The 25,527-nt window shown below is 39.2% G+C and overlaps 2 protein-coding genes across 5 annotated transcripts; both read left to right on the top strand.

The window, feature by feature from the left end:
• Nucleotides 1–4,278: 4,278 nt before the first annotated feature.
• Nucleotides 4,279–7,310, top strand: txndc15 (thioredoxin domain containing 15). Of its 4 annotated transcripts, none has more exons than XM_078931230.1 (6): nucleotides 4,279–4,490; nucleotides 5,021–5,337; nucleotides 5,552–5,698; nucleotides 5,857–6,020; nucleotides 6,470–6,600; nucleotides 6,977–7,310. In XM_078931230.1, the coding sequence occupies exons 1-6, from the start codon at nucleotides 4,367–4,369 to the stop codon at nucleotides 7,171–7,173; spliced, it is 1,080 nt and encodes a 359-aa protein (XP_078787356.1). In that variant the 5' UTR covers nucleotides 4,279–4,366; the 3' UTR covers nucleotides 7,174–7,310. The 4 variants fall into 4 exon arrangements, with proteins under 4 accessions (XP_078787356.1, XP_011481427.1, XP_004076101.1 ...); XM_011483125.4 differs by having other exon boundaries at nucleotides 4,280–4,463; nucleotides 5,054–5,337; XM_004076053.5 differs by having other exon boundaries at nucleotides 4,280–4,463.
• Nucleotides 7,311–7,886: 576 nt separating this feature from the next.
• On the top strand, nucleotides 7,887–22,922 carry LOC101171269 (pterin-4-alpha-carbinolamine dehydratase 2). The gene is made up of 4 exons (XM_004076052.5): nucleotides 7,887–8,109; nucleotides 8,911–9,042; nucleotides 18,827–18,907; nucleotides 20,949–22,922. The coding sequence occupies exons 1-4, from the start codon at nucleotides 7,996–7,998 to the stop codon at nucleotides 21,042–21,044; spliced, it is 423 nt and encodes a 140-aa protein (XP_004076100.1). The 5' UTR covers nucleotides 7,887–7,995; the 3' UTR covers nucleotides 21,045–22,922.
• The last annotated feature ends 2,605 nt before the right edge of the window (nucleotides 22,923–25,527 follow it).

The raw sequence follows: 25,527 nt of genomic DNA, 5'->3' as shown, positions 1-25,527 counted from the left end.
AGAGATGTGATCTGATATGCCCAGGTGAGGAGCTGCTGCAGCCTTGTATGCACCTGGGATATTGCAGTAGACTTGATCCAGTGTGTTGTTGTCTCTGGTGGGAAAGTGAATAAACTAGGACTACCAAGGTCCAACCCCAAACTAAAATAACAAAACCCAGCAGTATAAGTATAAGAAGCCATTATCAATGGAGCGCAGGTATCACGACTCACCATGGCAATCGTGGAAAAAAAGAGGTCTGCGTATTTTTCGCCAGCTGAACTTGACGTGCTGCTGCAGAGTTACAGTGAATATGAGCACAGATTCCAGAAGAAAAGCAACACCGCTGCATCTGCAAAACAGAGACAGTGAGCGTGGGAAAACATAGCTGCTCAAGTTAATGCGCAAGTTTGCATTTAAATCATTGTTATAAAATATTGGCTGTAATAACTTTTTAAATAGCGTAAGGTGTGAAATAAAAAATGGTGATATTTAGGTGTACTTTTGAAGTGTTATTCCTGGTGTAATTGCATGAAATGCTGCATAGTGTACAGAACCAATCTGGGGGAAAATGCATTTAACGTCGGTAATGTTTAGAGCAGTGTTTTTCAACCTTTTTTGAGCCACGGCACACTTTCACCCTGACAAAAATCCCGCGGCACACCAGCATCCCCAAAAAAAAAAAAAAGCAGAGATTCATGGTCTGTATTGATCGACCCCCCCCCCCCCCCCGTGCAATCTCACGTGGATTTTTGTGATAATTGTGGCAGAAAAAGCAGGAAGTTGCGGCTGTTTTTTTCTAAGAGATGAACCACCAGCTAAAGACGAGCTCTAGCTGGTATTTTTGTTAGAACTGAGCGACTTTATCAGCAGAATTAAGAACAAGGAAGTGAAGACTTTAACCACTTCTGATAGGTCAGACCAATGACATGTGATTAAGCCTTCAAGAATGATTGGCGGAGACAGTTAAAGGGGCGGGACTTTTCCTTACACAGTTATAGCTGCAGCTAAATCGCGGTACCGTCATTCTTATCAAAATGTCTTTAATAGAATTAAATAAACACAAAGAAAAAGTAATTTTAAGATCTTTTATACTCCTAACTACTCAGTGTTTTATCAGGGCCTGTTTGGATGAACACAGAGCTGAAATCCTGGAGATGGAAAATGTTTTTAGATCAGTGAATCAGGGCAATTTCTCCACGGCACACTTGACCATCTCCCACGGCCACACTGGTTGAAAAACACTGGTTTAGAGGACTTTTTTGTTAACCTTCCCCTCTTGCAAACTTTGGTCAGTTTAATATTAATACATGCAATTGTAGCCGGCCTCACAGGGTTCGGTGTCGGTAGATGTGAATGTAATTATGGCGCTCAGACACACACGTCTGTTCACTCCACATGTCTCTTTATTGTAAATCTTGCACAGCAGAACACATGCCCCCTACAGTCCCACTACCGTAACTGCAGTAATAAATGCATGAATATGATACACTGCATGGGCTGCTACAGAATTGTGTTTTTAAAAGTGAACTTTTGTCTACCCTTGTATTGATCAAGTGGTATAGGTTTATATGGGATTAAGAAAGTAAGCAGTACTAGCAAATTGTGTTTCCCAAAAGTAATTGTTACATTAATCTAATCCAATGTCCCTAATTTCATTTTCATGTAGATGCAATCCTGCAGGAATTAAAAGAACATGGCAGCAGCTAAAATGAAGTATAAAAACATAATTCAATCAGGTCAAATATGAGCATGTCATGGATGTAGGCTTTGTTGACAATATTTTACATATGAAACATCTACATAGCAATACATATCTAATGTTGTTTTCATTGTATATATGTAATTGACTGCAACGAAAAACGGTAACGCTCAAACTAAAACGTATGGGGAAATGTCAAAAAAATCGAGTCTAGGTCTCAAAATCCTCGTACGAGGTAAATATAATTCTCTATGAATGAATGCAGCCTCCTCGTCTATTGGGTCCTCCAAAAAAGGACAAGCCATTCTTGTCACTCGTCTCTGTGTGACGGAAATGTGGGCAATGAAGGTTAAAGCGGAAAATACCGCTTCGTCTTTAAAAAGGGGAGGGGACTGGCAGAAACCTTGAGTTTAGAGAATAAAACCTGCTCCCGACCAGGTTAGGTTCACAGCATAAGTAACCATGGACACTGACTCCGAGTATAAGTTACCTCTCTTTCAGAAACGGGTTTGACTTACTCTGCTTTCTCTGGTTTAACAAACCTCCCATTCTGAAACGGGAAAACCCAGGGTTTCCCTGATTTCAGGGTTAACGCACTCAGTTTACACTTAACCTCCTTTCTGAAACAGGCCCCTGCTCTGCTCTCTGCATGCTTCTCCTTTGGTTGTGGCCTCCTATGACTTAAATACCTGGCAGGTGCTGATCAAGATCATTGGCCACACCTGCCAGGTGAGCAGAATGACAGGTGATGCAGCAAAGCAGCAAAGGAGCAGCAGCAATACATAACAGTTAGTTTCTATAAAAAAAACAAAGAAAGAAAACTCAAGTCAAGGTCTTTCTGTAGCCACCAAAAATTTTACACCTTACAGTATCAACTATTTTATGGTATTTTTGTTTTGTAAGAACAAGATGTCGGTCGCAGAATTCTCTGCAAACAGTTAGCCCTCAGCTGCAGTCACTTATCTGTACTTTTATAATCTATTGTCGTTTTCTCTGGTGTCATTTCTATATTATTGTTTTTTTCAAGATCTCTGCAGTGAATTACACTTTTATTTAGTTAAAAATACATGTTACTTAAATACTTTATTTATATATGAAGAAATGTTACGAAATGATGTGTCTAAATAACTACGTAAGGAACAAAACAACAATATTTAATGGATAAACCTTAGACCAAATAAAAAGGTATGATGTTGTATTTTGAGGAAACTTGTATTGTAACTACAATTTTGTAAATGAAAGAGAATTTGATTTAAAAAATAATTTATTCATAGATCAACAGGGGTCCATATTTTTACCTGTCAGTTAAAGGTAACAAAGACAGGGACACTTTACTACTAATGATGGCAAATGATGAAGACCCAATTTGCACACGGTACATGCTGTAGAGAACATTCAAATAACATTTACATTTTTTTAGAGAGCCTGTAGAACACCAATTCCTTTGTATACTGTTCCACTCTGGTCCTAGAATGAAAAAGAAGCTACAGAACAGTCAACATTCAGAAACTCTATGATGAATGCCTTCAGATTCTGTCTGTTTAAACGAAATATGGCGATTTTATACTGAACGATCTACTGTGAATACCTTCTAAACTTTAAGAAAACAAAAAACAAAAAACTGCAAACTAAGTAAATTTTTAAATTTTGAACACATGATACCCAAACATCATACCCAAATATGAAGGGAAAAATAAAATAAGAGCTAGAAAAAAAAACCGTATGGGTTATAGATAAAAAACAATATTTAATTTACACCTGAACACTTCGAACTTTAAGTATTTAATTTGTTCATTATATTTTTGTTTTAATTGAAAACTTCTGACAAATGTCAGAATACAAAACATATGCACATATATACCAATCAGGGCAAAACCTATTGGCCACGTTATTGAACAAAAGAAGGTGGCAAAAATAAAGACACATAAAAAAAATCAAAACACATATAAATACAAAGACTTTTCATAAAACTATTGTCCTAAATTTAGGTAAGAAATGTTCTTGCTTTTTTATTTTTCATGATTTCCAATCAATGAAAATAGGACCATAGTTAAATATCCGAATGAAATATATTAAAAAATGGTTTGCTTTTTGAAAGTTTACTCTTATGAAGAATTCACCTTTATTTTAAAGCTAAAATTTCTAAATACAAACCACTTTATATATTTAATATGGAAATTTGTTTATCAAAATTAGCAATTTTTCCCCGTGTTTTTGTTTTAGTATAATTACCCAATAATAACAAAACATTAAGAACAACTAAATTAAACATGTTGTTTTGTAACGTTTCACCAAAAAGAACATGTTTTCCCATAATTTTACCAAAACAGAATGGATTATTTTGAAGGTATTTCTTTTACTCTGCACCGTGATGCTGTGTACTTCTTTTTTGTTTAGTTTAACCGGAAATCCATTAAAACATTTGATCTGTGCGTCAGTTTCAATGTGTTTGTGTAAAATGTAATAATAACCCCCTGGCTTGTTCCTTCCTTGTTGCTGTGTTGCATCGTTGTGAATTGAATTGACACATTCAATAAAGTTTGAAGAAAAAAAGTTTCACCGGAAATAACTTTGATGGTGTGTCGCATATTTTCGTCCGTGCTCCTAATGATTATTCGTTCCTACCAATCGTTAAGGATGCCCTGACGCCGTCTCTTATCTTTTTTATTTTTTAAAGTAATAAACATGGTGGGAATTTCAAGGAATTTTCATTTAACGTTTGTACTATTATTTATTATACTCAGTGCTGTTGTGTTCAAGTTTTCGTCGGTAAAAGCAGAAGGTAAGGAACCGAAAATCCGCCACCGAGGTACTGACTGATGATAGCAAAGGACAGAATTAGAATAGTGAGAAGTTTGTGTTTGGAAATCGTTTTTCAGTTTTTTTTTCCTGTTTATTGTAATATATTAAAATATCTATTCATTTTTTTAAATGGCTTCAATTGTAAGGAGTGACAAAAAGTCGTTTAATATCTGCCAAATCTGACAGAAAGTTTTCGTAAATAATTTACGATTTACTAAATTGCGCCATTTTAAACAAACGGGTGTTCCATTAAGGTTTTTGCTTTGATCCTTATTACTATCAAAGATGATAAATACTTGACCAAATAAAATCCTGTCTCTTTTACTACATTGTTTGTGTTTATGTTGTTTTTTAACACTAATAATACCTATTTTTTCCTATTTCACAATTGTTTAACCATTTGTAAATATTAAAATGATTCAATTTTTTGGTTCTAGTCTAAATTCATATATTTGAATGGTTAGTTTGGGATGCAAGAAGTTTGATTTAAATATCTGTTGTATTTAGGATTAATTAACATTTTTCTGTATGACTTAGACAATCAGGAATCACCGGAGCTCATTTTTCCAGATGGAGTGTCGGACTCAGAGAACAGTCCCAAGTTTGTGGAGTCGGATGACCTGAAGTCTGTCCTGAAGAGGCAGTTCAAGACGGCTGAGATTGCGGATGCTGTGCTGGGCACTGATACACCGATTGATCCATCTGATATTGAATCGTTATATCCCAAGAATGTAAAAGACTTCCAGACTGCCTTCTCCCCTCCCTGTGATGAGGGGAGGGATCAGTGCGGTTCCCCGGACCTGACGACTGGTTCACTGTCTCTGGAGGAGGAAGAGGAGCCATTGTCGCAGCAGGTAAATGTCCAAAAATGTTCCAGGAGCACTTTTATATCGTTTCACTTTTGTCTGTAAATCAACTGCCCAACCAGTAAATTCAAAAATTGGCTTTGAATTTTTGTTTTTACGTCTGTGTAATGTACAGTTTTGAATCTATGCACTGGCCATGATTTAAATGGCTGAAACTCAAACATCAACACTGAATGACTGGAGATTGGATGTCTGCTTCCAGGTCACTCTTGAAATGGTTCATTCAGATATTACACCAGTCGAGGAGCACAACACCACAGAGGCTGCCAAGACGTACAAAGTGAACTGTGATAAGAGGAACATGACAGGACTGCAGACTTTCACAGTGCAGGTCCTCAACGCATCACAGGTATCCATGATGATGATGACGATGTTCGGAGGGCCGTTCATAAATGGGCTTAGAACAGTTGTTTGGCACTTTAATTCATCAACATGTTTATTTATTTAATAGAGTTGATAAAGAGGTTTTATTTGTTCCTCGCCTCTGGCTCTTCTTCACTTTTTCAGGACCTGATGGAGTTCCTTAATGCTAACAGCACAGAGTGCTCTGTGGTGCTGTTCTACACAGCCTGGTGCCAGTTCTCTGCCAACTTGGCTCCTCATTTCAATGCTCTTCCTCGAGCTTTTCCCGGTATTCATTTCCTGGCTTTAGATGCATCACAGCACAGCAGGTGATTTATGTTCCTTTATTGACTATGTTAAGATTTTTTTAAGCTAAACCAACCTACTGGATGCATTTTTTACCAAAATTAGATGTGATTATGTTCAACACGATGGTGTGATGAATGGTATCTTGATCCTAAAGTCACAAGAAATATTGAAATTATAAATGTTTGAACAAAGAAAAACAACATAAATGACTTTAAAGCCAACAACATCCACAGAGAAGGTTTAATAAAAGCACTGAGATGATGAAGCTGAAGCATTAGAGGCTTAATAAGATTAAATTATTTTACCTAGCTATATAGTTTTGTTGCTTTTTTCATGTAGCTTTTTTATGTGATACAGTGTGTTCAATATTTGAATGTTTCTCTATTTGCATCAAATTGCAATGAATCAGAAAACAGTTAAACATAGAACCCGTGTTCATTGTCCATGTGGTTTGCCTTCTCATCACCAGCCTCTCCACAAGATTTGGAACAGTGGCGGTTCCCAACATCTTGCTATTTCAGGGCGCCAAACCCATGGCTCGCTTCAACCACACCGACAGAACTCTGGAGACGCTGACGTCGTTCATCACCAACCAGACAGGTAGACGTGCAGCACAGATGGAAATGTCTGCAGTTTAACTCATCTTCAGACAGTCATGACTGTTAATGTTTTCTGTATTGTTGCAGAATTTAGTTTTTAGTTTTATCACAAAAAACATTTTAAAGATAAACTGTAAAATCAAAACATTTATTTATTTTTTTCATCAAACCACTTTTTGCTTGAACGACTAAAATAACCTTTTCCCTTTATCTGATCCTGTCATGTATAGTTATTTAGTTCTTGCACTCTGAAATAAACGTTATTTGAGTTAATTTTGTTGTCAGCTGCTGACTTTAAAGAGATATCTTCTAAACCAAAATGTATTACTCAGATCACAGAATTGCAGCTCACTGTGTTTTCAAATATGTTGTCACAGGGTTTGAAGCAAATCCTGACAGAAATGTGACCGAAGAGGACCTGGAAGGCCCACTACTCAGCGTCCCCATGAGGAGCATCGACTGGCTGCTGGTCTTCTCCATCCTCTTCATCACTGGATTCTCTGTGTATGCCATACTGCGAGCGGACAGCATCCGGTGGCTTATACCGGGACAAGAGCATGAGCACCAGGAGTGAAGACAGGAACCTCTAAGGATGAAAACACAGTTTTATTGAGATTTGTAATTTAATTGAAATTAAAACATTTGTTTCAAAGTAAAAATGTTGAAGTTGTAATTTCAAATAAAATATTGGTAGATTGTTGGGCCTAAAAACTCTTTGACCGTTGACTATGTTGGCCCACAGTTTTGGCCATTTCTGTTTAAACATATTTACAAATGGTATTTCAGAGATTGGTGCATAAGAAAATAATCACAAAGGGTACAGCCACTCATTTTTGCAGGAGAGCTTCATCTAATCTACAAAAAAGCCAAACCTAACAAACAACCCTTGTACGATAGTGTTACCAACAGTTGCACTAACCTTTGTTATTTCTACTGAATAAGAACTCATGGAGCGTGGGGTGAAATAGTTTCATTACAAAAGGAGGGAGTTGTCATTATGTTAAATAACAGTCATATCATTTAGCTTTGAATAGTAGTACAACACTTTTTGACACGTTTTACAAAATCAGTTTTGTTAGATAGTAAATCAGTGAGGAAGTTCCTTTAAGTTTTTGTATGTGTGTGTGCTCAATTTCTGTATGAGTAAACAATGCAGTTTTGCAGGGAATGTGATTCATATTTATTGTGACCTAACTGTCACCAGTTTTGTAATAATAAATGATCTAGGATTCCTTCACATAACCTTCTGAAACAGCCGTTTAAAAAAAAAGATTTTAATCAGGCAGTGAAGTGAACAGCTATGCCTGAATGTGACAGGGCAGTGGGGGACCATTGAGGACACGCAGCGTGCAGAACAGGTAGGTTAGGAAAACGGGCAGCTGACCAAACTCTCCTAATGTTTGGGTTAATGTTTAGCCTCCGGACGGGCAGCTCTTGGCCCTGCAACCGCCTCCGTGGACTGAACGGCCTGAAGGAGCTTCCGTTCCTCAGGAACAACTCGTCAAAAATGGTGAGTGTTAAGGCGAGAAATGAGAGACCCCGACAATTAGCGTCCCAATCTTGTAATGAACGAACGATTTATCGGCGAAGTCAGAGTTAGCGAAAACACTCAGTACTTATAAGGAAATACGCACATTTAATTCCAAAGCTAAGATTTGTCTTTTTTTTTTAAACTTTTTTTCCTAAATAACCCATTTTGTACGACACCTGTACGACTGTACTAATTTTGACGTCTGAATTAATACGTTTTGTTTATTTCTTTTATTTTTTCTAACCGGAAGTGTGACAGTTAGGAAATTAAAAGCATATTTATAATTTTTTTTTATTGATTGAGTTGCGCAAACGTATGAACTGGATTATTATTTAAATGTTTAACAAAGTATTAGCTGACTCGAAACCTCGGGAAAAAATATCTTCTTTTCAGAAGTACAAGATTGACATCTATTGGACACCATGGGAATAGCATTATTTCTCAATATGATAGAGTTCAGAGATTTCCAAGTTTATCTTTTATTTGCACCTTTTCACACATGGGCAATTTATACAACTTAATAAAACCAGTAAAACCCAAGGCAAAGTGAAATGACAAACTAAAAACGATTGAAATCAGGCAAAAATGATCAGCAAAATAACGACAAAAGAACACTGAAATACAACTAAGTTTAGGATATTTGTCACCTTGTCTATCCATGTCAAATGTTCCTTCTTAAAACAATTCACCCTTGGAGGATCATGAAGTATATGAACCATAAAAAGCTGTGTGAAAGGAGGAAATGTTGGTAAATTAAATATTTGTATTTTTTTGTTTTAGTCGTCGGATTCCCACTGGCTCCCCCCTGCAGACCGGGATCAGCTGATGATGGAGCTCAGGGCTACAGGATGGATGGAGGTGGAGGATCGAGATGCCATATTTAAAGAGTTTCACTTTAAAACCTTTAATCAGGTCTGTGTCCCTCAGTATTTTCGTCATACATGTTTTGTTCTATTATGGGATATTAGTTCAGTGTGTAGCTCAAATGAAGAGTAACTTTTTAAGTTATGAACAGAAGAAACTATTCAGATGAACCTTTAAGTCCAGTTGCCCTTGAATGGAAATCCTGCGATAAAACATGTTATTTTATATTTTAAAATGGCTTTAACTCATCAGTGGAATTTGATTTGTGCTCTAAGGGAGAGAAACGTTTGCAGTTTTTATATAAGAAGATCTCTGCGCCAACAGTCCCCGCCCACAAATTTCTAACGAGCTACAGCCGCTCTGCAGAACAATGTCCAAGAAAATAACACCAGTTTTTTTTATTTTTGGCTTAAAAACGGCATAATCATAATTAAAAGACAACTGAGAACGCTTTTATGATAGATCAGAAGAGGTTCAGAATGGTTATTTAAGGAAATAACATCCTGAATATGCATGTTTTTTACACAAAATTATGGCGTCTAAAGGAAATTCCTTTCTTTTTTTTGTGGTCATGTAAGAAGTTACTTGTCCAGTAAACTGCAATGTCCCAGGGCCACTTAGTGGACTTTCTAAAAATCCTGTTCTTAGTTGTTTTAGCTGCAAAAGCAGTCTGTTTTTACACTTTCTCATGTTTGAAGTTGGAGGGCGAGCGCTGTGCTCCCCCATCTGCGCCTCCTGGCTCTGAAACCTCTCCTCCTCTTACCCCCAGACGTCAGGCTGCATTAGCATGACACTCAGCAGGCAGCTGGTTGGCAGCAATTGAGTTTTTGATCAGTGATTTCTTTCACAAACAATCAGATTGGTCAAAATGTCTCATCTGGTTCTAAAACCACTAACAGCTCCCTCAATCCTGCTGATATGCATTTCTTTTCCTTTTTTTTGTCTTTCCTGATGCTTCCCTCCTTTTCTTGTTGCGGCCTGTCTCCCATTTCCACTTCTGCCCCCTTAATATTGGAAAATGAGCTCATCTTGTTCTAATTTTGGCCCCTCTGTCTGTTTCGCTGTCATGTCAGATTTTTGTCTTCTCTTTTCCAAACTCTCCTTCATTTCTGATGGAAGTTTCTGAAAGGGGCTTACTGGAGGGAAGTGGAGATGAGGAGCGACACGCTGACTGATTCCCGTTTAGTTCCAAATGATGTGCTTGAGGAAATTGAACCCTCCAAGGTTTCTAATGAGAATAACAACTTATCTGTGGGGAAACACTTCTTTCTGTGGTCTGTAGGGGGCGGTAGAGCTGTAACCATAGTTCTTGTTCCACAGCAGAACCTGAATCCACATTTTCTTGTTACCACCAGATAAGGGTGCTTCAGGTCTGGATTGATAAATCAAATAAAAATAAACATAAGCTGCACTTGCTTTTTGTTCTAGGTTTATTTTTCTCTGATTACAGCAAATAGAAAGTTGTTGTTTCTGAGCAGCCAGCACCGTGTTTTATCTGCGGTATGCGGATACGGTAGATGTTGTTAGTGGCATCAGTCTTTATGAAGTTACTGAGAGGGATTTTCTTTGTCAGATCCGAAGCAGTTAATCATGTTTGAGGGGAGAAATCCTTTCTCTGGAGTCGTTTTCGACTTTGACAATGCCTGCAATCATATTTGGAAACATCTCTGCTTGCGCTTGTTGTTGATTCTGTCAATTCCGGTTGAAATTGCTCACTTTTATTGAGTCTCGGTCCCTGATATTGTTTACATGCTGCGTATGTTTACAGATGACCATCTGCTATAGATTTGAGAGGATCATGTGGAAACATTCATGCGACATGAGTGAAACAGGGTTGGTTTCCAGAGGCAGCTCGTAGAAGAAGACGTGACCTGCTCATGCTCAACTGTTGTGTTACGTTAGCTGAGGTTGACATTGATGCCATTCATTCTTTAGCCGCAAATATTTAGCCGAGCAGCGCCGGGCAAGAAAGCCCTACAAAAGCTGCGTTTTAGGTTGAAGATATGCGCCTGTTCTTTCTTTTTTCCCAAAGTTAAAAGAGCGACCTCTTATCCAGACCGTTCGACAAATATACTATGAGTTTGGGAATAAAACAGACCTTTAGTTTGCAGATGAAGTCAGTGTTCTAAATAGAAAACACATTTAGCATGGGAAAGAAATGACTTTCTAACCAAATCCAAAACTTTTCAGGCCCTACTCGCACATCCACCTGTGTTTAAATATATATGCAAAATATAAATTAAAGAAGGAAAATCCTTTTCGCCCAAAACTGTTATAAAATGTGCTGAATAGTGGTTAAATATTTATGAAGGGGGAGTTAAAAACCTTAAATGTTACAACTGTTATTCCTTTGGCTTATCATATGATGCAAAAAAAATGCAGAATTAAAATCAACCATGTGATCTCATTAGATGGTGATAAAAATTATAGAATTATAGTAGTGAGACTGATTTACAGGTATAAACATTAGCAGAGACGGACTCAAACACTCCTGTTTTCGGATGGCTCTTTTTGCTCCTTCCTCCATTCTCTTTGGCTCTTCACCCCTCAAATTCCTACAAGCCCCGCCTCTCAGTAAGGGTCTCGATCTGCTTTTAATCCAGTTAACCCTTAATGAAAAAGCGAGCTTCTGGATAACCCCGCCTCCTATGGATCTGCATCCTCACAGCATCAGGAATGAAGAGAGCGCTGACTTTCCTGACAGTTCTTCTTGTACTGCAGCAGATTGTTAGACTAGACCATTTTCTAATGAGAGAGTTGTTGGTTAAATTCCAGATCAGCACGTGACTTTTTACTTTGGTGAAAACATCTACAGCCAACTGACTTAAGACCCCCTTTTTCTCTTTGTTTTAAGTCATTTTTTATTTGTCTGAATATTTATTATTCATTTAGTGTTTAAAACTATACATAAAAGTGCAGGCCTTTTAAAAGAGAAACTCAGTTTAAATGTTTTATTTTAAGAAACACCAAAACCAGCTGCCTGCAAGTGCAAGTGGCCGGGATAGGCTCCAGCAGCCCCGTGACCCCGAAAGGGATGAAACGGAAGAAGATGAATGAAAATGAATGAATATTCTGAGTGTCATTTGGTACAAAATTGGACTGAAAATGAAAAAGAGATTCAGAAAACCTGGGAAACTGTTGGTAACACTTTAGAATGTTTTGTAGAAATTTACAATTTTATTTTGTGGCAATTCGGGCCTAAACACTTTGCAGAAACTGTGAGGTCAAATATGACTAAATCCAACTGCGTTCCACTGTGGAGGTCAGGTTATGGAGTTCAGCTCCCAAATCTGTTTCCCCCCTAAAAAACTCTACAGGAAAGTCAAGTGTGTGAACAGGCCTGAGAGAAGCTTCATGGTGTGTCATCCGTGTTGCAGGTAGGTAGAGAATCCTGCTATCAGATCAATGGTAAGCTAAGATCTCCATGACAAACCTTTTGGCAATAGGGAAGTCATGGTAAGCCTGGCTTTAATGAGAGGTTTGAATGCACTGGCTTTAACGCAATGCCGGAGCATTACATGACACCAACTACTGCGTCTCAACTGTGAGAGTCTAGATTTGGGAATATTAGTCCTGCCGATGTTCCACATGCCGAGCAGAAACCCGTTTACACTGAACAGAACTTGACGGCTGGCAGCTTTGCTTCATAACATCTCCACGTTTGACCTTAAATTATATACCAGTGAAGTGGGCAGGTCTGTCCAGCCAGCTGGAAGCTGGAGAAACGCTGTTTGGAAGTGAGAGGAGTGTGGTCATCATCATAACCGCAAACAGCACGGTTGGAATCTCAGCCGTTTTTTTTTTTGCGTTCGGCTGCAGAAATGCTTTAAGGAGGCAAACGCTGATGTGGTTCCATGCCTAACGGTTGGATTCAGCGTGCAGGTTCTCCTGCTCACATGTACATGTGTGTAGTGTGGATGTCAGTAGAGAGTCCTGGCACGGTGGAGCAGGCATCTCTAAGCCTTCGGGCTGCGCGGCGGTGGAAAGCCGATCTGTAAATAACAGCCATGTGTTTGAAAGTGATTCAGCCCACAACTCCTCTCTGCTCCAGCTTCAAATTGTCTCGCGTTGGATGACAATCATGCTGTAATGGTGCTAAAATGGCTCCTTGAAAGTGTGTGTGTGTGGAGAAAGTGGGACTGCTGTTGGGTATTCCTAATTATTTGGGATGGGGGGGACTGTGTCGTGTCATGTCAAATTATCGGACAGCTGCTGCTTGGTTGGCAGGCTGAGGGGATGGAAAGCTGGCCGGACGGCTGATCTGACACGTGGCCGGCACAGTGACGATGGAGGGGGGGGGAAGCTCCTCTGAAGGGAAAGCCCTTGACCTCTTGTTGACATGTTGGCTGGTAGTGGTGGGATGCCTTCTGTATTTATATTCACACTTGGACAAAGTGGATGGTGTTTATGTGACCCGCAGGTGACAGACAGTTCCTTTGTAGTGACGGATGGCGGCTTTTGTTTGACACAATGTTTGTTTCAGCTTTTTGGCCTCAAATCGGATCCTTTTTCACTTTTATTTCAATTCCAGATCACATTTTAACCAGCCTTCTTTTTTGCAAACCACTGAAACGAAATTAAGACGACAAATATTTTAAAGAACATTGTAAATTTAGTAGATTTAGTAGATTTAGCAACACAGTAATTAAAAATGTATAGATTTTGTGTTTTGTGTTGGTAGACATTTATCCGATGAGATAACTTTGAAAAGTATATCAGAAAGTGACCAATTGTTTCAGAATAAGGACAAAAACAGATGCTTGAGCTTCCGACTGATTAAATCCGGTAACTATGATCGGTTTTGAGTTTGTTGTGATCCAATTCTCAGATGTGACGTTTAATTGAGGTCGTCCTCGCACAGAAAGTGTTTTTTTCAACAAAAATTCTTGTTTTTTTAGTGAGTACTTGAAAAAAAATCATATTAGACTTATGAATTGAAGATGAATTGATTTAGTTTGAGGGCAGTGATACCAACCCCAAGTCATCAAATCCTTACATTTCTGAAGAAAAGGCAGAGAGGTGGGGCAAAAATACCTGTCAGTCAAACGGCAAAGGGACAAAATTATGGGAAACTGTCCACAAACCAAATAAACCGTTGACTGTTTTTGAGAACTGGAACCAATAAGTGTAAGTCACCCACAGCAAATGGTTTTCTTCCAGTTCCACCAATATGAAGTCAATTCAGTCGCCATTTTTCCATGATATGGAGCCCGCCAGACGACGTGCACCACCACCAGTGATTGGTCCGAGTCTGTCTGAGTCTGCATTTCTATGGCAACCACTATAGCCAATCTGGAGTTAGCTTGTTTGAGTCCACACCCCTACCGTTTGATAGTCAGTTACATGAAATCAGTCAAACTGTAAAAGTTGGCTCCACCTACTTTTAAGGCATCTGATTGACTAGTCTATAACTTAAACATCTTACAGTAAAGAAAATGGTAGGGGTGGGCGATATATCTGTACCAGTATCAGCCGATATTTGCTTAATTTGAGTTTATCTGTATTGGTCTGATATTCAAAATCTACTGATATTCTGAAACACTTTATTTTTAAAAGGTATACTTGTTCTTAATAGGTTGGGAAGCGTAAATTGACTGTTTTCCCCGGGGCGGCCGTGGTGCAGCGGTAGGGCGGTCAACCCATGATTTTGATTCCCGCCTTGCACACCCATATGTTGAAGTGTCCTTGGACAAGACACTGAACCCCACCTTGCCTCTGGTGGTAGGTTCACGCCAGTGTTCTGCAGGGGTGTGAATGTGTGTGTGCATGGGTGAATGTGTGTGTGACTGTAAAGCGCTTTGGGCCTTGTAGGTAGAAAAGCGCTTTATAAGTATACGACATTTACCAATTCAGGAAAATGTTCTTTTTGATAGGGATATGTGTTGTTCCTGATAGATCCCTGGCAATGGGGAGCTTTTGGTTCACAGTTATGTCCAGTATTCAATAAAGAGTCTGAATGCTTAAAGATATATGTAGGTGAAAGTTTGAAAGTGATCCTTGTTCCTATGAGATCCTATGCTGTATGTTAAAAAGGTCAAGTACAATGTGATTGTCCAGTAAAAGAAAAGTTGTGCATTTCTGATAGAGACACAAAAAGGAAATATAAACTTTGTGTTACTGTTGAGGATTAAATATCCATATCGGCAAATATCTGCTATGGGCCACAGTTGCAGGGGAAATATTGTTTAGCCTATTGGCTGGAAAAATCATCTTGGCCCATCCCTAGAAAATATATCATGGGGGAAAAAAACAGGATTATCAAGAATTTCACAGTTTAGGAGAAAAAGTTCAGTTTCCTTATGGTCCAGGATGGAGGGTGAGTTTTTGAAAAAGCTTGAGGAATTGAAATTGGACAGTGTGCACGAGTGCTTAAGTGTTAACACATAATCCCTTTACCTGTCAGTCAATGTTCTCCAGCAGCAGATTAGCCTGAACTCGGCCCTGAAAGACAAGACATGTTTGGACAACACCTGACATGACAGGCCGCTTAACCTTCTCCATTAGGCCCAATGAAAAGGGAGAAAAAGCAGACCACCTCACTCTCCAAATTGCTGGCTCTGGGGTCAAGTTGCAGGAATATGTCAATTACCTAAATTGATCAGGAGACGGTTTCCCTGATAACCAATTTGATGTCGCTGCTGATCGTGTTACACGCATAGCACAAGACGAGAAGCAAATAAGGCGTATCAGAAATGGGTTACACCCCACCAAAGCAACTGGACGCAGTTTCCTTTGTGGAAGTAATTCTGTTTGGTCGTGTCAGGTGTGGCTGCAGCCTTGGCCCGTAAACAATGGCATTTCAGTTGATTTAATTAGACAGAAAGGAAGCATTTAGAGGCTTAATTGAGATTGCAGTGGGAAATTGCCCTGAAATAGGTCTACCTGATTCCCCCTCCCTCCTCCTTTTGCTATGTGTATGAGTGATTTCGCTCTTCATTTTGTGGATAATTAGAATTATGGTAATGACTCCCTGGATGGCCTTTGATTGAGGAGAACCTCATGCCAAAGCTGAAATATGAAGAGTGTGTGTTTTTGTGTGCTCTCCGTTGTGGGGGTGGAAGTCGCCTGAATGCAGACGTCCTCGTCTGTGAGCCTCAGATGGCAGCATTGCTCTCTCTCCTATATCTCTTTCATTTGCGTTGTTTTCCTGCTTTTTGGACCATGCCTTTGTGTATGTGTGATTCTACATCAAAGAAAGGACCTGTTCTTCAGCCTGAAAGCATTTTAGGTTTCTCTCTGCCCTGAATTCAAATACATGCAACATTTACACAAAATAACATGTGTTGTTCTTAATCAGGGTATCAGCATTTTTAAAACGTTGGATTTTAGGGGGAAACCCTTTTTATAAGTAGTATTATTGTGCAAAGTATGACTGAAAATCAGATTTGATGGATGACAATATGTTGGGCCTTTTGCATACACTGAATGACAGAAGGAAACTATTAACTGTTAGGATTAACAAAGAGTTCAAAATGTAGAAATCTTTTGCAGAGCTGATGCTGTGTGTGATGTGCAGACATTTTACACTGTTTACATATTGATGTTGCTACAGACTTTCAGTTCTTTTATGAATCTTTATGTAAATGTTTCACTGGTTTAAATCAGTTCTCATTTAAGATATTTTTTGTGCAGATAAAAAAAAGAACTATATTAGGTTTCATCTGCTGAATATTTAAATGAATAAAACAAAATTGGATTTAGTATCCAGAGGAAGTCAGAACAGGAAAAATGTTGTGCTGTAAGTCAAAATGAGAGAAGCTCAGATGCATCATGTGAAGAGAAAGCAATAAAAGTCAGGGATGGTGCTTTTACAAACTGAATTCAGCATAATTATCAATGTATTGGGAGAGTTGAATGAAACGTTGATTACAGGAGAGGAAGTTGAGCAAGCTGTGGGAAAGTTGAAAGTAGGAAAGGCTGCAGGTGTGGATGGGTGTGCTGGGGAATGCCTGAAGTGTGGTGGAGCGATCGTGATTGAGTGGTTAGTGAGATTGTTGAATGTGTGTTTTGCAAATGGGCAGGTGCCGCTTGATTGGATGAGTGCGTGTGTGGTTCCCCTGTACAAGGGTAAGGGTGATAAGTATGAATGTGGTAGTTTTAGGGGTATTAGTCTGTTGAGTGTTGTAGGCAAAGTATATGGGAGAGTGCTGATTAATAGGGTAGTGGAGGGAACTGAGTGTATGATTGGTGAAGAGCAGTGTGGTTTCAGGAGAGGTAGAGGGTGTGTGGATCAGGTGTTTGTTGTGAGACAGGTGTGTGAAAAGTTTTTGGCTAAGGGGAGGGAGGTGTTTTGGGCATTCATGGATTTAGAGAAGGCGTATGATAGGATTGATAGAGAGGCGTTGTGGGTGGTGTTGAGTATGTATGGTATTGATGGTAGATTGTTGGAAGGTGTGAAGAGTTTCTATAGAAACAGTAGAGCGTGTGTGAGAGTAGGAAATAGCATGAGTGAATGGTTTCCTGTGAGGGTTGGTCTGCGTCAGGGATGCGTGATGTCTCCGTGGTTGTTTAACGTGTATATGGATGGTGTGGTAAAAGAGGTGAATGAAAGGGTGTCGGGTACGGGTGTGAGCATGATAAATACTGACGGCAGCAAATGGAGTGTGAATCAGTTGCTGTTTGCAGATGATACTGCAATAGTGGCTGACTCAGAAGAGAGCTTGGCACGTCTGGTTGAGTAGTTTGGGAGGGTGTACGACAGAAGGAAGTTGAGAGTGAATGTGGAAAAGAGTAAGGTGATGAGGTGTACGAGGTTAAAGGGTGAACGCAGATTGAATGTGGCATTAAATGGGGAGTTGTTGGAAGAGGTAGAGTGTTTTCAGTATTTAGGGTCGTGTGTCTGTGTGGATGGTGGAATGGGGGGAGAGGTAGAGTTTAGAATGAATGAAGTACGAAAGATATGGGGGGGAATGAAGAGAGTGTTTGAATGTAGATCACTGGGAAAGGATGCAAAAAGGAGATTGTATGAGGGTGTGGTGGTGCCTGCAGCGTTATATGGGGCTGAAACATGGAGTCTGAAAGTGGCGGAAAAGAGGAAGCTGAATGTAGTTGAGATGAGATGTTTGAGGAGTATGTGTGGTGTGACGCGTATGGATCGTATGAGAAATGAAGTTATCCGAGAGAGAACTGGTGTGACGCGAGAGTTGGCTGAAAGAGCAGAGCAAAAGGCACTGGGATGGTTTGGACATGTTGAAAGAATGGAAAGGGAGCGATTGGTGAAAAAGGTATATGAATCTGATGTGAGTGGAGTGAGAATGAGAGGAAGACCGCGAATGGGATGGACAGAGGGTGTAAAAAGAGCGTTGAATGCAAGAGGGATGACTGTGGTGCAGGGGAGAGAGGCTGCTCAGGACAGGGATGGGTGGAGAGAGTTTGTGTATGGATGAATGGATGGGTGTGGTAGAGGTCTGGTCTTGGGATGAAGCGGCAAGGGGAAACCAGCCTTGGCTGAGGCCCTGCAGTGGAGGTGCCCACACTGGGCTGTACAGCTGACCCTGGTGCAGTGTGGTGTGGCTTAGACCAGATCTCAGACCAGTCACACGCACATACACACACGCACTCACGCACTGAAGGAGGAGGGTTTGGGGAAGAGACAGAGGGAGCTAAAATTGTGTGCCTTGTCTAGGCTACCCCACCTTGGTGGGACACAGCCTTGGTAAATAATAATAATAATAATAATCAATTTGAATGCTATCTTGAGAAAAGATGTGTTTTTCAGTTTTTTTTTCCATTTATTTGAAATTGTCAAAAACCATTGTTAGATGGATTTTTCTCAAAGTGTTTGTTTGCATTCAGTAAATAAAGATTAAATCCATATTTTTTTCTCCCGCAGGCATTTGGCTTTATGTCTCGAGTGGCTCTGCAGGCAGAGAAGATGAACCATCACCCGGAGTGGTTCAATGTTTATAATAAGGTTATTATTACATCACAGCTTTATCTGCTTTAGAAATCTCCGTTCACAGAATCAAACGTGTATCCTGGTTGTGTGTTTGAGTTCCTGCCATGCTGATTTATATAAAAGACAGACGGGTTGAGGCTCACACCCTGAAAAAACTCGCCACGTCTTACTGTTTTCCCACACACCTTTGAACCCGGTTAGCCTTTTTTTTTTTTTTTTAACTGAGAGCAGAAAGTGGTTGATATGACAAAGCAAGGCCGTGAAAATCTCTGGGCATTAGCTTCTAGCCACTGAGTCACTGTGTGGTGGACCGGGGCGCTGGAAGGGGAATGCTGCTCCTAATCCACTCTTTATTAAAGTGGCTGTAGAACAGAGCTGCAGGTCTCTATTGCACTGCAGCTGACGCCCCCCGGACAAACACACACACGGCGCAAAGTTCCCCATCCACCAAATATACGCTCTTTACCGAGCTGCTAATGTTCTCTGAAATGTAAATCTTTTTTATCTTTCTTGGCCGTTCGTTTACTAAATCTACGTTAGCAACATCTGTCTTCCTGGACCAGGGCGAACCTCATTGGTCGACTGACATGTCACTCCAACGCCGGTGGGTGGAGCAGAAGAAACCAAATTAAATCAAAGCAGAATAACAGGACAGTTTGTGTCCATGTTTATGAGCGGCTTAAAAAGAGCTGAAATATGACAGAATTTGTGGTTTGTGGGGGGGGGGATTGTGTTTGTGGTTTTATGCCATTTGTCGACGGCTGGCTGTGTCTAGAAAACCACACAACTAGAGCCGCTGCACCAAACCCTCCCCACCATGAACGTAGCTCCCCGGGTAGAAACAACAACAAAAAACGAGAGCACACAAGCTTCTGCTGCCACAAAAACCTTCCATTGACCTTGTTATTATTTGGAAAATGACACAGTGAGAGTGGGACATGAAAGCAGGGCTGTTCAGATGGCAGTTAGTGAATAGAACTTCCAAATATTACATTTGAAGGGGAAATACTTGCTTTGCCACGATTTCCGTTTAAAGCATCACACATGGTCTGCATCTTTTAAAGGACTCACGCGTGACACCTGCGAACGGACATGTCAGTTTTTTAGGATATTATTTTTGTCAAACTGGATTAACCTTTTGGAATGAAAACACCTCAACGTTTCTGTCTTATGCTCCGTGTGACTCATTTGCAGCTTTTTAATGGCTGTAGTTTTTTTTTCTCTTCTTGCTACAGAAGGAGCAGATGTTCACTTTTTACTATTTCTGAAAAATTCCATTATCAAAATTATCCCTACTTTTGATATCTAAAGATAGTAAAATCAGCAAGCTCACCTATGAAATTCAGTGTCGTTTTCTGTTTTTCATGTTATGAGTTTTAAATATCCACTCTGATCATCTTTTGTAGTATTGTAAAGGTTTTCCTAGTGGTCTTTAAATTATGATTAGGCCGTTTTTTGCCAAAAAAAAAGAGTTGTTTTTTAGGACATGGTTTCTTCAGAGCAGCAATAGTTCATTAGAAATTGGCCTCTGAGTTGTGGGTGGGACCATTGGCATGGTGCAACCCCGCCCCTCTTCCCCTCCCTGTTGCTGAGAGCTTGTGGCCCGCCCAGCGTATTTTCTACATAGTTAATACAATTTTTTTTTCAAACTGCATTTTTTCGTCTGCTCCCAATTCACAAGGATTTTAATAAAGAAATGAACAAATAAGCTTAATATTTTCTTTATATTTGACCTCCATCATTAGAAAAATGCCACACAAACATTTTCATAGGATTGTCTTTAAGACTTCTGTGTTTGTTGTATATTCTAAATTTTTACATCCTTCCACTTTTCTCACAGCAAGGAAAAAAGCATATAGACTTTTCTGAATGTGTGACTTTGTTCAAAAAGCTAAAGCTCTATGATTGTAAATTAAAACTTTGCATTTCTGTGTTTTTCTCTCAAAAATTGATTAGAAAAAATGAACGAGTTCCCCCCTTTAAATCAGTTGAGAATTTATTTTGCCCTAAAATCACTAGATTTGAAAAAATAATAAAAGCTCAAATGTCTTCACAGGTCCAGATTACACTGACGACACATGACTGTGGAGGACTCTCCAAACGGGACATCAAACTGGCCAAGTTCATTGATAATGTCGCTGTTTCCCTGTAAACTTCCAAAGGTTTTAGCAGTCAAGCTGTTTCTAGGTTCCTTGCTTTTGTATTCAGATCTTCTATAATTGGGAATTTTGCTAAATATCCGTCTGCTCATCTCTAAAAATTAAAAACTCGTTCAAAAGTAGTTTTTTTTTTTTACCTTACTTGTGTATTTGTATATTAGCAGTTTTCTATTATAGACTTTGTGTTTAGTTTAAGAAATATCAGAAAAACAAAAGCTGCCTTCACCTCACATTGAGCTTCTCGTTTCCAAGTTTCCACACAGAAAATGAAAATAGTGGTAAGTGCTGTTTGGTATCCAGTACCTGCCAGGGATCTGCAGAATCCTCTCAGCAGTCAGTCCTCCCCCGAGCCACATGTTCTTGTTTAGGCTCCACAGACTGAAGGAGGTCAGCGTCGGTAGGAAGGGGATTTATTTGATTTACAGTTTGGTCATGGATGAGTCAGATAGAGCTCCCATGTTTTCTGCTTTTAGAAAAGATCAGCAAATAACAGCTTTTCTTTGAACTTGAAGATGTGGATGTGAGATCATCTTCTTCCCAAAAGTTGACAAATGCCACAAAGGATCCACAGACAGTCCCTCAGGGTGATAACATGAGGAAAGAAGGAGAACGCAAATGAAGGAACACTATTATTCGCCTTTTATGAGACGTGAGGAATTTTTTTCTCAAAATTCTCTCATTTGGCTAGAGGAATGTCTTGGAAGAACCTTTCAGGTCAACATCTCCGTTAAATTATGGCGAGGCCCTTCCAAACATGAATTGCCTCCTCTTTGCAGAAGTCTGTCATTGATGGACTTCTACAGTCTTCTTCATCCAAGTTCTCCTACGCTGCAGCTCAGAGTCCCGCCCCACCCTGGGTAAAACTGAGCGTTCCAAGCAGAGCCGCCAAAAACCAGAGTAGTCCCTTCAACATATTTTGACCTGTTCTTATTTTAACAATAAAAAAAGGTTTAAAATGTACATTTTTGTGCCCAAAGGTTTTGTCAAATGATTGATGGCTGTCTTTCAATGTGGAATATGAACATTTTTATCTTACAGCGTTGCCTTTAATTGTGTTTTTTGCTAAATGTACAGCTCAGCTAAATTCTTTGCTAAAATCTTATTGTTTTTTTTTAACATGCAATCAATGATAAATTATAGTATGATTTTTTTTCTGGGTTTCTATTTTATGTAAATCTCAACAAACGTTGATACTAAAGTAAATGTAATCACAAGTTAAGAAGTCTGTGAAAAAAATAAAAATTCCATGAGTCAGGTTTAGTTGTGATTAGATCAAACCATCCATCCAGCATCTTTTCCTGATTAACAAGGTTCTAATATATTTTTTTTCACTTTTTGATAATGTATTTATTATTTAAAAATACATTTATAAAATATGTTGTCTAACATTTATTTATTTTTGTTTGCAGCTAGATTTTTGTTTTAGTGCATGATGGGAAGAACTCAAAAAGTGAACTCAACCTATATTCAAGCAGAGATCCAACATGGATGAAACCTAAAGTTATATTGTCTGTAAACGTTTATATTAAACTCTGGGAATTCTGTTTTTTTTTTTTTTGCTGCAAAAGCATCTAAACCCACACAAAAGCTGCTGACGAAGACGGGATGAAGGGTTGCAGATAAGAAGTCAAATATGCTGCACAAATAATCCATAAACGAGTGTGACCGACACTAATCTGTGGATCAAAGATGTGGAGAAGTTCAGGGATTGTTACACGAGTGGAAAATTGCACAACACAGTTGCTTCAAGCAAGCAAGTCTGCAAACAATCCAACAAATTTGAGATTTTCTTTTCAATATTTAAAAACCATGTTTTCTCTGTTTTCACTCATCCCATCCATGTTGGTTTAATAAAATAATAATAATAATAATATGGCTCCTCTCAGCTTTTTTCAATACAAGAAGTTTTTTTTCAGAGCCTGAAGGAAAACTTTAATGGTGGTGATATTTTAGTTTGGACATACTCTTTAAGAGTAAACAGGATAAAAAAAAAAGCATGACAAATATCTGAAAGGAAGTGAAAATGAGTAAAAGTTTATCAATTGTGCACCCAGTACACCATCTATCATGGTCCTGTTCCCACTCTTGTGAGTACACATTCAATTCCAGATATATAATTACACAGAAATGGGTAAATATACAGCCTAGAAACATGGAAACATCCAACACACATTGTCTAACGTAAACACTCATTTGGTTCCATTTAAACCTTACTTGCTAATGCGCCCAAATCCATCCTCTCCCAATTCAAATCTATATTCATAAACATTTACAGTTTCTGAAGATTCTTTTATTTGTTTTGAAGTCTTTGAATGGTCTCAGCCCGCCTTACCTACCTCAGCTTCTCTTTCCTGACTAGTCTCAGGTCAGCAGATCAGCATGGAGGTGTCAGAGGAAGTGCAGGAGGAACGAGGCTTTTCTATCTGCGCGCCAAATGCACTTTGTTTGACTTTTAGTTTTTGTTAAAGTGCTCTATAAATGAAAGTACTATTGTTATCTTTACGTATCGATCAATAATCATATTTCTATATTTGCTCAGTAGTTTTTACAGTATTGAGGCACAACAGATTTAAAACCAGTCAGATAATGAGTTGGTTTTTCACAGTTGCATCATTGCATCTGTGAAGTTGTTGGTTCTTCTGCTGGTAGAAATGAAATACAAAGTCTAACATATTTTAGCAGAGTAACTCGACCTTATGAAAATATGCAATGTTCCTGACATGATGGTGTGACTTCAAATGTGTTTTTGCAAAGAGGCATGCAGGGCACAGGTCCTGTTGGACATCCTCAAATGTAAAGCTCTGTTCTGTGTTGAAGCTCCACATTGTAGTTTTGCTCAGATGTTTGGATTCTGCATACAATGTAAATCAAACTAAGATGTTTGCAAATGGTGAAACTCTTTTAAAATGAAATGCAAACATGCATTTGTCCTTTACAGACCACATCTGTTTACTTTTCAAGCAAAACTGTTTTTCAGTTTAGAAAGTCTTTTGTGAACACAGATTAGTTAGATCAAAAACGGTGTAACCTCACATTCGTTTCCCTGGATAAACAATTTACTCAGAAATTAGAGTTTTCCAGATTTTTTGCAAAAATTTAAGTTTGGGTGAAACAGTGGTGAGATTTATAAATCTTTGCTCCGTTTCAGGTTAGATTAGCTGTTTTATTTTACCATTTTAAACACCAGTCAAAGAAATTCTGAGAATCGCTCTCATTTTGGGTGGGAGACCCAAATTCACTCTAATGCAGCTAAAGTTGTTGAAACAAATCCTTAAAAGGTCAAACCGTCTTAATTGGATTAATTGCAGTTTCTTTTAGCTTAATCCAGATCTGTATATTTCAAAACATCTGTATTGTTTTCATGCTAAAGAGTTACCTTAAATCATCTCTTTTTTGATCAGGAGCATGTCACGCTTTACTGTTTAAAAATAAAAATAATAATTGGTCTACAGTAGAGATTCTGTTTTCTGCCTTTGTTTCAACCTGAAGGTCTTGGTCACATGCACCTGTAGAGTGCTGCTGGTGTTTGTAAGGAGAAGGCTACTTACACGCACTAATGATGTTACATGTACAGGTGTCGTACTGAGCCCTTATGCTACACTTTAGTCATTACTAAGGTAAGCGTACCGGCTCCTAACTGATCGCACACAACTGCCGCATGCACAGGGAGTGCAGGTGATGCGTAAAAGCCCACAGGATGTCCACACAAAGTACGCTCTGAATGTCTAATGTCCTCACAGCAGCAAGGAGCAGTTATCACGCAAACGGCCTTCTTGCACACGCTACAAGGGTTGAAGAAAAGAAATAATCCGTACTTACACGCCTGCGTCTCACCCTGATGTGTAGTTTAGGTGTATCTCTGACCTGTTGCCTGCCCTGAAGAGAAACTTGCATGAACAATTTCACTCTGGACTCAACAAGCGGCCTACGACCTTGATATTTCGTGGGGGTCACGTGTGGGCCCCGTACAGGTTTTCCAATTTTACAGTCACAGTTCTAGGGCACACCATTGTTGTTATTATTATTTGTCTTATTTTGTAGAAGTGACTCAGAAATGCAACAAAATAAAGAAGAATTTTATCTTGTTGGAGGCTGAAAGCAGTTTTTTGGTTGGGATTTTCCTCTTAAGGTAAAAATGAATCATTAGTGTCGATTGTTTAGTAATTTGTCTTGGAATTAAGTGATTCAGGATTCAAACGAAGGTCAGAGCCGGTGGCTTCTGAAGGGAGGAGTTCCTGAAGTGACCCCCGTCATGTAATTAGCCTCAGCTGACGGCCAGAAGCAGACAAGTCTCGGCTCCTAATCTGTTTTTAGCTTCAGCTTCTAATTCTGCAAGGCGGACTGTCACAGACGCACACATACCAGAGATAGACACACAAACAGAAGGAATGAGGGAGAGAGAAGCAGAGACAGAGGGGAGGGAGGTGATGGAGGATGAGGGATTGCAGAGGCAGAGAGGAGTAAATGACAAACTGT

The sequence above is a fragment of the Oryzias latipes genome, chromosome 14 (assembly GCF_053564925.1).
Source record: "Oryzias latipes strain Hd-rR chromosome 14, Olatipes_Hd-rR_3.1".
NCBI lineage: Eukaryota > Metazoa > Chordata > Actinopteri > Beloniformes > Adrianichthyidae > Oryzias > Oryzias latipes.
This window is presented reverse-complemented; position numbering and strand designations above follow the sequence as displayed.

Excerpts from the sequence above, each read along its gene's own strand:
- txndc15 (XM_078931230.1), top strand. The coding sequence starts at position 4,367 with ATGGTGGGAATTTCAAGGAATTTTCATTTAACGTTTGTACTATTATTT. Across the intron at positions 4,491-5,020 it reads ACCGAAAATCCGCCACCGAG|ACAATCAGGAATCACCGGAG; the intron begins GTACTGACTGAT and ends TGTATGACTTAG. Across the intron at positions 6,601-6,976 it reads GTTCATCACCAACCAGACAG|GGTTTGAAGCAAATCCTGAC; the intron begins GTAGACGTGCAG and ends ATGTTGTCACAG.
- LOC101171269 (XM_004076052.5), top strand. The coding sequence starts at position 7,996 with ATGTTTGGGTTAATGTTTAGCCTCCGGACGGGCAGCTCTTGGCCCTGC. Across the intron at positions 8,110-8,910 it reads GGAACAACTCGTCAAAAATG|TCGTCGGATTCCCACTGGCT; the intron begins GTGAGTGTTAAG and ends TTTTTGTTTTAG. Across the intron at positions 18,908-20,948 it reads GGTTCAATGTTTATAATAAG|GTCCAGATTACACTGACGAC; the intron begins GTTATTATTACA and ends ATGTCTTCACAG.